General features: G+C 32.3%; 1 protein-coding gene across 1 annotated transcript; it reads left to right on the top strand.

The window, feature by feature from the left end:
• Nucleotides 1-639: 639 nt before the first annotated feature.
• LOC112513249 (protein SRG1-like) lies at nt 640-11644 on the top strand. Its single transcript, XM_025119460.1, has 3 exons — nt 640-981; nt 10397-10969; nt 11216-11644. Exons 1-3 carry the CDS (start codon nt 730-732, stop codon nt 11456-11458), a joined length of 1068 nt encoding a protein of 355 aa, XP_024975228.1. The 5' UTR covers nt 640-729; the 3' UTR covers nt 11459-11644.
• The last annotated feature ends 749 nt before the right edge of the window (nt 11645-12393 follow it).

A 12393-nucleotide genomic window follows, 5' to 3' on the forward strand; every position in this document is an offset into this window, starting at 1 on the left:
TATTTTTAAAAAAATAAAAAAAAAACGTTTTTCTAATTATTTTAAAGAATGGCGGATTTGTGGTGGTTCTTAGCTAAGTATATAATAAATTAAAATTCACTATTAATTTTAATTAATTAATTTTTTTAATAAATTAGATAATTTTGTGTCGGATTTCTTAAATGATAATTAATAAGCTACAAATTTGATCAAATAATTTTCTACTTTTTAAAATCAAAGTGGATTTGTGACAGAAGTCAACGAATATTGATTTGTAATTTGCCAGTGAAAGTCGTTTCTAGTAGTAAGGTGCAGCCGATTTGCAACTCCGGCACGCCTCCACCAACGGAGGCTAGATGGATACTGACCATCCTAGGGTGTCATGAGGGGGCAAGTTAGAGTCCCGAATCCTTAAAGTGACATACATTGTTTCTAATACTGTGAGAATATATGGAACCCTAAATTTACTTTTTAAAAGAGCCTTTTTTCCATATTATAATTTTTTTTTTGTCATTTTCATGTTGATCCCAAGATATTTCATTTGCCCTTCTTCGTCCACGATGTTATACTCAAAACCACATGTACCTTATCATCTAGTTATGAAATATCTTTTTTTCTTTTTGAGCATGTTTTATTAATATTTTATGTTTTAATTTCTAAGAGTAGTAGCAAGTTGTTTCTTATAACTGTATGTATGTGTGTATGTAAACCACACCAATATATGTAAACACATAGCAGAGAAAAAAGGTTATGGAATCGAAGAGAACAAGTATGGGGGGTTCACTCTTGGTGCCTAGTGTACAAGAACTCGTGAAGGAACCACTTATAAAGGTTCCAACCCGATACGTTCGCTCCCATGAGGACCTTCCGCCCACTTCATGTTTGTCGTCTTCACTATGTGAAGTACCCGTCATTGATATGCACCATTTATTATCTAAGGATTCAACTACTCATGAATTGGAAAAGCTACACCTTGCTTGTAAAGACTGGGGTTTCTTCCAGGTATTTTCACTAAAACTCCCGGATTCACCTATGGATTAAGCCGTTGGTAAATTTAGTGGCGGAATCGGCTGCTGGTACTCCACCACTGATCACCCACGAATCAATTTTATTGTTCTTTTTTTTATTTTGAAATTATTACTAGTGAAAATTTCACCCATTGATCCGTCAGTAATTGTCCAGTTCATACAATATTGGTTATTTTAAATATTTTTCTTGTAAATTATAAAGCTGTAGACTATTATTTAAATTTAAAAATAAAGGCAAATATTATACCTTATTAGTAAAAAGCATGAAATTTTTTGTGACAAATTCAAATCATTATACAAATTAAGTGTAATTGTTTGTTTGTTACACACCATGAGAAACAACCTAATTTATCAAATTGCGGTATCTTTCGTCGGAAACAGAAACTGAGACTGCTGCAACTTGGCAACCATCTCCTGCATTGCTTCCATCTCTCTTCTACTTTCCTCCACCCTTTGCTCTTCTATATGCCTCATCTCTTCAACCTAGGCCTCTAAAGCTTCAGCCTACAAGTATAAAATAACATAAATGGAAGTAATATCAACTAATATAGAGTGAAACACTATAACAAGGAAAGAGTACAAACCCAAACATCAATGGTCGAGCTACTATCAGAAGCACCACTGCTAGTACACGCCCCACCCTGACCCACTACATAATAGGGATCTACATTCTACCCGAAGCAGAACACGCGACCTTTCTTGTGACCTTTGTTGCTACCACCTGATGTATGTGATCATAGATCCAGTCAATGAAAGGATAACCACAAGCATACTCCCGCACTTCTGGCTAAGGTTAGCCTAGTACTGATCCTATAGTTACAAAAAATATTACAAGTGAATTTCAAAAGGTGGGCAGCATAATGGCTGCTAATTGGATGTGTTTGCCCAATAATTAACAACTCAAACTTGATATATGTGACAATCATGGATTAAAGATAAAAAATTCTAATGTTTGCCCAACAATAGAGAACCCAAAGTAGATATAAGACGAGACAAATTAAAGTTAAATAATACTAATAGTTGCCCAATCAATGACAACCTAACTAGATATATACAACGAGCTAAATTTTAAAAAGATGTAAAAAAAAACCCTTAACGCAATTTGACTACATCGGGAAGTGATATAGTCTCCTTGACTCCCACTCCTCGAAGAGGATGACTCTAAACTCATCCTCTTTTTGTGGGTACGTCCGAAGAGGTCAATGGCTGAAACGGGCGATTGTTGCTCATTTTGCTACAATTATCAAACAATTCAATTAGTAGTTATTTAACCCATACATAAGAACACAATAATGTATTTTTACACTTGGTTTTAACATCATACAAACCATCTCCTATGCTCTGTGAACCTGATGGACCTGACGGTGTGTTTGGCATAGTCATCATCGACTAAGGTGTAATGGTTTCACATGCTACAATAAATATAGATTTCCACTTGTATGTGCTCCAGTGATCTATCATGTATTCCCTTACGCGTTGATGGAGCCATTGGGGGTGGAATGGCTTCAAGACCGACATATCACTATTCACATCATTGACGTGATATGAGGCCCGTCTGCCTAGGTCTGGATAGCAAATGCTTTTCTGGCCACAGTTAACCCATCATTGTAGATCTTCTTCGACCTAGATTCCCAAATTTCATACATTGTAACAAGAACCTTTCACGTACACTCCACGGTTGTGTGTTATCTGACCATTACCGTATGTTAGTGTGTAGAACTTGTAACAATTAAAAAAATACCCTAGGTGTGTCCAAACGTGATGGAGCGGTCTTTGTGCCAAAACTTTTAGATGGTTGGTTTTGGGGTACAACCTAGACATAACCTTTAATTACAAATAACCATGTCAGTTGTAAAATTTTATTACATAAGTACATTTAATATATATATATATATATATATGCACTTACATGGTTCTCAAACCAACTCACAAATTCTTCATCTATATGCTTGTTGAGACCTGCTTCATCAATATACGACTCGTTAAGTGTAATCCAATCATTGAAGATGTATATGAAAGGAAAGACTTATCCACAATTCAACAAGATATACGTGTGAGCCTTGTGCATATCTTCATCTGATCGCACTCCATGTGATCCATTCTTATCAAATAATCTCCGACAAGGGACTTTAAATATACTTAATCGGTCGTTCGAAGATGAACATTCATGGTTATAATTCCTATCCTTACGATTTAGTAATGTCTCTACTACTCGATCAAACTACAAGGATCAACATATAGATAGTTCATTCACCAGATATGCTTCCACGATCGACCCTTCTACCCTTGCTATGTTTATCATTGTCCTTTTAACCGACCCTGGACATCTTTCATAGCGATACATCCATCGATATTGAACTAGACCCCCAACCATTACCTAACGCACTAGATATACCACAAGGGGTTCCATCGAATCAAAAAACCTCCATGGGAAGACTCTTTCAAGCTTATTGCATGAAAGAATGTGTGAAATTCAGTGATAGCATCCCATATCTGATTCGATACCATCCCTCTTATGAAAATATGGAGCAACCATTGTATGAACACGTGATAATCATGACTTTGAAGCCATAAAAAACTATTGTTTTCTAGGTTTACTAATGGCCCTATGTTGCAAGCATAACCATCCAAAAATTTTAGATTCTTCAACCAAGCATACATACTTCGTACTTGGACTTTGTAAAACATGTAGGTGACTTTCTATTAAAGAATTTTCTGATGCCCTTTGTGATATGAAACTCTAGTTGGTTCCAATATTTTTCCATGTCCCTCCTTGCTTTGATGTTATCTTTTGACTTAGGCAGTGTCCATAATCGTGTCATATAGATTACCAAACACATTTTTTTCAATGTGCATTACATCTAAGTTATGCCAAATCAACAAGGTTGCTAATAGGAAACTTCTAAGTTCTTTTTCTTTTTACCCAGATGTGTGTTACCCCAAAACCATGAGGCTTCTATAGTTATTTGATCTATATGGAATGCCATCATAAACCGTAGGGAGGCTGCAGACTTGTTCCCATATTTGATCACCTGTTAGTAACGGGGGTGGATTAGTTTTTTTTGGCATGCCTAACACAAAATCAGTTCCTATCACACATGAACGGGTGTGTGCATGGTAGAAACATGTGATGATAGTCAAACCAACAAGAATTCGCTCCACTTTAAAAATCAAATTAATTAACCTTATCCATGCAATATGGACAAGCTAACTTGTCATGCATGCTCCAAGCAAACAACATGACATAGGTAAGGAAGTCACTTACTGTCCACATCAATACGAGCCTCATTGTGAAATTGGTTCTACGATAAGCATCATTTAACACCACCCTCATAGAACAACATCTTCAACTCATCGATTAAAGGCCTTAAATATACATCTAAATTCTGTCCAAGGCTCTTACGTCAGGGAATTAACAAGGCTAGATAGACAGAACACTCTTTCATGCACATCCAAGATAGGAGATTGTAGTTTATAAGAAACAGGACCATAATAAATATGGATTTGAATTCAAGTTATGAAAGTAACCATCTGTACATAACCCAAGACGAACATTCTCGATCTCTTGAGCAAAATACAGATGGATCCTGTCAAAATGTTTCCAAGCCGCCTCATTACTTGGATGTATCATTTTTCCCGCTGAGTCTGATGATCATGGTGCAAAGAAAACTCCTTTGTCATTGTTTTTAGACATATACAACCGTTTTTATCTAGGTGTAATCATCAAATATGTCAAAACCAAATTAGACACCTTATTGTTTTGTCTAATTTCTTTAACGAGATTCCCCACAGACTTGACAACTGTTATAATTTGCATATTTCTTATAGAATAACATGCAATGGTTTTTGCAAGCATGGATCTTTTCTTTCGGAAGAGCCAATTGCTTCAACATCTTCTTTGTGTAATAAAAGCTATCGGCCAATTGTTCACCATCTGGGTAGCAATTCTTTAGCCATTGGAAGCAGGCAATTGTATGTTGTTTCTGCTACATTGCAATTTGCCTTCTGATTCAAAAACCTCGTGGTTGCTTCTAACTTTGAAAGCTCTGGCATCCCTCCGACAAAGGATGATCCACAAATTTTAACAAATTGTAGAAACATTGGGCATGTGGATTTGGATCTTGCTCAACCTATGTGTTTGATGTACCCGCCATATTTTGTTGATCAATGATCATCTAATAAGCACCATCAACTTCATCAAACTCTCTGCAATTAATTGTTTGATGTAGTTGTAGAACTTTGACATGTCTTTCACCATGTGAATACTATTTGGTATAAAGATGAAGATCCCATTTGTAATAAGTCCAAATGTACATCTTCTCTCACTTCAACTTTGGAAAGTTGACATTTTTTGCATGGACATCTTATACATAATACTATCCCTTCATTCGTTAGCCTCCGATCAACAACTTGTTTATTGGAACAAGCAAAATCCAAGAAATGATCAACTTCTTGAGTGAAAGTCAGGATTTATAATCATGACTATTTACTAGTCTATGCGTCCATCTTCCATTGGTATTAGTCGACATAGCTAAAAATTGATGAAAAATAGCTTAAATATAAATTGGTTAAAATATGCTTAAAATTATTTCTAAACTCCAAGAGTATTTTAGAAATTATAATTTTAATGTTCTCCCAATAATTGGCAACCCATTTATAAAGAGCAAGAATTTTTTAAGATATGATAATCCTAATGTTTACCCAACAATTGACAACCTATTTTTAAACACCAAGAGTTTTTGTAAAATTATAATTCTAATGTTTGCCCAACAATTGACAACTTATTTATAAACACCAAGTGTTTTTGTAAAATTATAATCCTAATGTTTGACAAACAATTGACAACTCGTTTCTAAACACTAAGATCTTTTTAGAAATTATGGTACTCATATTCGCCCAACAATTGACAACCAATTATTAAACATCAAGAGTTTTTATAAAATTATAATTTTAACAATAAAAGTTATCATAAATCTTTAAACAGCAAATAGTTTTTAAACACCATATCATCCTAATATTTGTCTAGCCAACAAATTTCTAACTTTAAAATTTGGCATATACACACACATTGCATATACTTACATACATACATATGCATTACCTATACTGGCATACATCCATTTCTGAAAACATTACAATTTATAAAACTTTACATATATAAATTAAAGTCATATTATCATAACGTCTACCAACAATATAACAAGCCATTTCCAATAATAAATACATAATAATATACCCAACAATTTACATAAATACATAACAATATACCCAACAATTTGCAAAAATGCATATTTCGAAACATTTTTACAAAATTTATATATATATATATATATATATATATATATATATAGGAGCGATCAAATAAAAACCGTCTTCATTTGTGTAAACCGTGTAAATCAATCTCACCCATCCATTTTCTTGATCAATGGTTAAGATTAATCAATGTTATTTAAGGAAATTAAAAAAAAAAATTGAAAATACATTTTATAATACTGATAAGGGCAAAAGGGTAAAACCAAATATTCATTTATTCAAGGAAACCATATCATGTATATCATATTATTAATGAAACTAATCTATTTTTTGTAAAGTAATTTATTATTTTTACGTTAACATTTATTATTATTAGTGAAACTAATTTATTTTTCATCTTGCATTTATTTCATGACGAACCGCCTACATTATGCACTCGTTTCATTTTTCATTTCATCTACTTAATGGATCACCTACACCATCACTGAAACGGGTTTCACCATGAAAGCAGTTCACCATTCATTGTTCAATTACGCTATGAACCAGTTTCACCTTCATGAAACTTGTTTCATGTAAATTTTTTTTTATTTCACTCATGATTTGATGCATTATTTCCTTTACTCCTTACAATCTTCAAGATTCTGGAGCAGATTACAATCTTCAAGATCCCGAATCAGATTCATCGTGTATCTGTTTCATCATGCAATTATTTTATGACGAACCAAATAAATTATGCACATGTTTCATATTCCATTTTTTCTACTAAACGGATCAACTACACCATCACTGAAACATGGTTCACCATGAATTGATTTCATATTACTCATTAATCAATTACAACATGACCCAGTTTCACCTTCATGAAACTTGTTTCCTGTAAATTAATTTTTTTATTTCACTCATGATTTGATGTATTCTTTCTTTTAATCCTTACAATCTTCAAGATTCTGGAGCATATTACAATCTTCAAGATCCCGAAGTAGATTCATCATGTACCTGTTTCATCATACAATTATTTCATGACGAACCAAATAAATTATGTACCCGTTTCGTGTTTCATTTTTTTCTACTAAACGGATCAACTACACCATCACTGAAACGTGGTTCACCATAAAACGATTTCATATTACTCATGAATCAATTACAACATTAACCAATTTCACCTTCATGAAACTTGTTTTATTAACATTATTTTTTTTTAATTTGAACCATAATTTACGATTTCATTACATAATGCAATTCAATCTTCAAGACATGTTTGCAGATTCAATCTCATAACAATATATCAAATTCAAAATTTTAATATTATAATATAATTAAATATTTAAATGTTATCATTTATACAATTTTCTTTATCACGTTTCGTTAATTAAGATTTATTAATAACTTCCATATTTAATAGAAAATATTGTAAATAACCGAAATACCCATATTGATTAAATTTAATTAGAAAAAAATGGAATTTTTCTATTTGTCGAAATTGATTTACACGGTTTCTTAGAAATGCACGGTTTTCATTTGAACGTGCCCCTATATATATATATATATATATATATATATATATATATATAACAGGGGTATAATCAAATGAGAACTGATTAGTTTGTGGTAACTATGAGGTCCAATATCAACCACAAATCAATGGATAAATTAGGAAATCAATAATTATGGTAGTTTGAGTTAAAATTATAATTAGAGGGTATATTAGGTATTTTTTAAAAACTCCTCTCTCCTCTCTCATCTCTCCGACCTCCAATCTCCGGCCTCCGGCGAAATCGGTATCACAGTATATGACAATGGGTATCACATTATGTATTACAATGAGTATCACATTGTGTATCTTTGTTTTTAAGGTTTGAGTTGGAATAATTGTTGGTATCACAATGGTATCACAGTATATCACAATGGGTATCTTTGTGGTTACTTGGTACCTGCCGGATTAATGTTCACCGTAGGCTGGAGATTGGAGGTCGGAGAGAGGAGTTTTTTTAAAATACCTAAAATGCCCTCTAATTATAATTTTAACTCAAATTAGCATGATTATTAATTTCCTAATTTATCCGTTGATTTGTGGTTGAGATTGGATCTCACAGTTACCACAAACTAATCAGTTCTCCCTTGAATGAGCCCCATATATAACATATATGTATTTACACATACACAACATATATACATATGCATATACTTACATCTATATATACTTTCACACAAAAGATGATAAAATGTGTAAAAACTTGTTACCAAAGTCGTCCTAGATGGAGGAGGTCGCCAAGGGAGGTCGTGCCGGGATATCGTTGAGGAGGGGGAAAATTGATGAAATCGACGGGGGACAGGGAGATGTGTTTTTGGGGGATTTGGGGAGAAAATGAGGTTTTGTTTAGTAGACTTAGTTTAATTATTGATTTCAGATTTAGTGATGAATCACCGACATATCCTTCCATCGGCAATTTTAAAACAAATAACTTTTCATTTAAAGTTATCAGTTCTTGCTTATTTTTTCAAGATTTTCAAATTACCGGTGAAATCAGTGATTCATCAGTTAAGGAATATTCTATCACTGATCTGTTACTAATTGTTTTAATTTTATTATGATTATTATTAATTATTTAATTCGCCAATATAATTTTTTTATTATTAAAGTCTATCAAGATCTTTAAAGCTCAACCATACTATTGAATCCCACAAAGACTCCTTAAAGTTCGATAAGACTCATTAAACCCAATAAAACCAATTGAAGCCCAATAAGACTCATTAAAAATTAAAACCCAATAATACCCTTTAAATCCTAATAAGACAATTAAAACCCTATAAATTCCATTAAAACCTACTAAGATCCAATAACGCCATTACATATGAATATATTCATATATACATGTAAAATCGAATATACAAGTAAAATGTATATATACACATAAGTATGTGAATTGTTACATATGAACATATACATATATACATGTGAACTGGATGTATATGTAGTACGTACATATACATATATGTATGTGAACCACTACATATATGTAACATGTTCATGAATCTCTACATATATGAACATATACATATATAATATGTATCTGATTCGATATATATGAAAAGATACATCTATGTATGTATGTGAACTGCTATATATGTGTAGTATGTATGTGAACCCGCTACATAATGTATATAGAGCATGTACGTGAACCGCTACATATATGTAGTATGTATTTGAGCCGCTACATATATGTAGTATCTATGTGAATCGCTACATATATTTAGTATGATATGTAGTATGTATGTGAACCGCTACATAGATGTAGTATGCATGTGAACTGCTGCATAGATGTAGTATGCATGTGAACTGTTGCATATATGTAGTATGTATGTGAACCGCTACATATATATATATATATATATATATATTATATGTGAATCGCTACATACATGTAGTATGTATGTGAAACCGATACATTTAAACTGCTATACTACATATGAACATACACATATATCTATCTATTTGAACCGATGCATATATGGATCTATGTGTAGCATTTATCTTAATTAATACATGTGAACCGCTACTTATATGTACGTATTTTTAATTTAATTTAAATAGAAATTAAATAATTTAATTTAGTTGATTATTTTCAAATAGAACAGAAATTAATTAAATCTAAATTAATTTTTAAAAAGATCCAAAAATTTCAAATTACTTATCAACCGATTAAATAAATTTCGTCGATAATTTAATCAAGATCTTTTTATTTGAATAAATCTTCGACAGATTACTGATGGAATTTATTAAATAAATTACATCGACAATTTAATCAACATTTTTAAAATTACTTAATCTATTGTATGATTATAATTCAACCATGATGAACTCATTATTATAACAATTTAAAATATATTGCATTTTGAGTGAAACTTGTAATATTTAAACTTTTTACAAAATTACCTCTCTTGACTTTTAAATCTAACTTTTCAACTTGAGTATTTGCTTTATGAGACATTATTTTAAGCCTTGAGAAACCACATTTGACAAACAACACATAAAACATTGGATTTGAATTTGAAATGTCAATGTGAGCTTAAAGTACTTGATTAAAGTTTAACTAGGATATGATAGTGTTTAAGACACATGATCGTTGATGCTACAGATGATAAATCACGGGATAAGTTGTTCACTGGTGGAGAAACTGAAGGAAGAAATACAAGAATTCTTCAAGTTGCCAATGGAGGAGAAAAGTAAGTTTTGGCAAAAAGCCGGAGATTTTGAGGGATTTGGACAGATTTTTGTGGTGTCGGAGGAGCAAAAGCTTGATTGGGCTGACCTGTTTACCTTGCTTACCCTCCCCCGTCATTTTAGGAAGCCACACTTGTTTCCTAACCTACCTCTTCCATTCAGAGATGCCCTAGAAGCATACTCAGCAGAAATGAAGAACATTTCCCTCACAACTCTCATCTTCATTGCAAATGCTTTGAAAATGGAGGTTGAGGATATGAAAATATTATATGATGAAGGAACACAATTTATGAGGATGAACTATTATCCACCATGTCCAGAGCCTGAACAAGTTATTGGGCTGAGCCCTCATTCAGATCCTCTTGGAATCACATTCCTCCTCCAAATCAATGAAGTGCAAGGTCTCGAAATAAAAAAAGATGGCAATTGGGTACCGGTTAAACCTCTCCCTAATTCATTCATCGTCAATATTGGGGACCACATGGAGGTGATAATTTCTTCCTCAAAATCATCACTACTTACATATGTTTTGTGTGCACCTGGGTTTCAGTTCTACTAATTTCATCATTTGATGAACAATTTAAAATAAACACAGTAATATCAAGAAATGTGGGATGTGGCCAACAAACATAAATACTCATCTTAAAAGAATGAAAGAAAACCAAACCTTAGAGCATAGATGATTATCTTAGGTTTTTCACAGTAAGAACATTTGTTTTGTATTCACTTTCAGATCTTGTCAAATGGAATATATAAAAGCATTGAGCATCGAGCAACTGTGAACTTGGAAAAGGAGAGGCTTTCTATAGCCACATTTCTCGGGCCTAAATTGGATGGGGATTTGGGACCAGCACCAAGCCTAATCACTTCCGATACACCACCAAGATTTACAAGAGTAAGTGGTATGGATTTCTACAAGAACTTCTTTTCGAAGGAACTTAAGAGCAAAAGAAACCTTGAGCAATACCATATATGATTGATAGTGTTTACTATCCCATTGTACTCATAATGATGCCTATATATTGTAACATAGCATGACCATGTGATTTGTCTATTTAGAATGTTGGTTATGATTTTAACTGAAGATGTGAATAAATGAAGGATAACTGATCTTTGGTTTGAGACTTTGAGGGGAATATAATGATCTACAAATTGATCGCTATTTTGGTCTTTTTCTTAATTAGTTATGTCATATGTAGTCTGTGTCGATATAGTTTTCTCTCCATTTCACATTCCGCAACTAGATAAAAAATTATAAATCTAAATAAAGTTACTTTGTCGGCTACAATTACAATAAATTAGGCTGTATATGACAAACTAGTTGATAAACTATTTGTTTCTACTAAAAAAAGCTGACAAATTAGTTGACGAATTAAATGTAAAATGAATAAAAAATTAAATTTTAAAAAACGGTTAAACGTATGACATAGCAACTTACTTTCATAAAATTTCTTATTATAGCATTCTACTTTTGTTTTTCTTTATTACAACAATGTACTTTCAAATTATTTTATATTAAGGCATTGTACTTGTAACGCCCCAACCCACACATTGCATGTAACACATATTTCATACCAAAGAAATACATATTTATATACCATTCGAGTCACATAGTACAAGAATCTACCATGACCAAATACAAGGTCCAAAATCCAAAATACATATCTTGCACTAATCAACAAAACTATTCATCAAAAACAACTCCTCATCCAAAATGCATATAAGAAAAAGCATTACATCTTTCCCTTTCTCTTACCTTCTGCACTTCCTGTAATACATATTTAAAATCACAAAAAAAAAAAAAACGAGGGTTAGACCGAGAGGTCTAATGAGATACCCTATTCATGTCATTGCAGGGTGAAGGATCACCAAAATCTTTATAAAAACAGTTATTCATATATATAACAAATA

This window comes from Cynara cardunculus (assembly GCF_001531365.2).
Source record: "Cynara cardunculus var. scolymus isolate 2C chromosome LG 5, CcrdV1, whole genome shotgun sequence".
Lineage (NCBI taxonomy): Eukaryota > Viridiplantae > Streptophyta > Magnoliopsida > Asterales > Asteraceae > Cynara > Cynara cardunculus.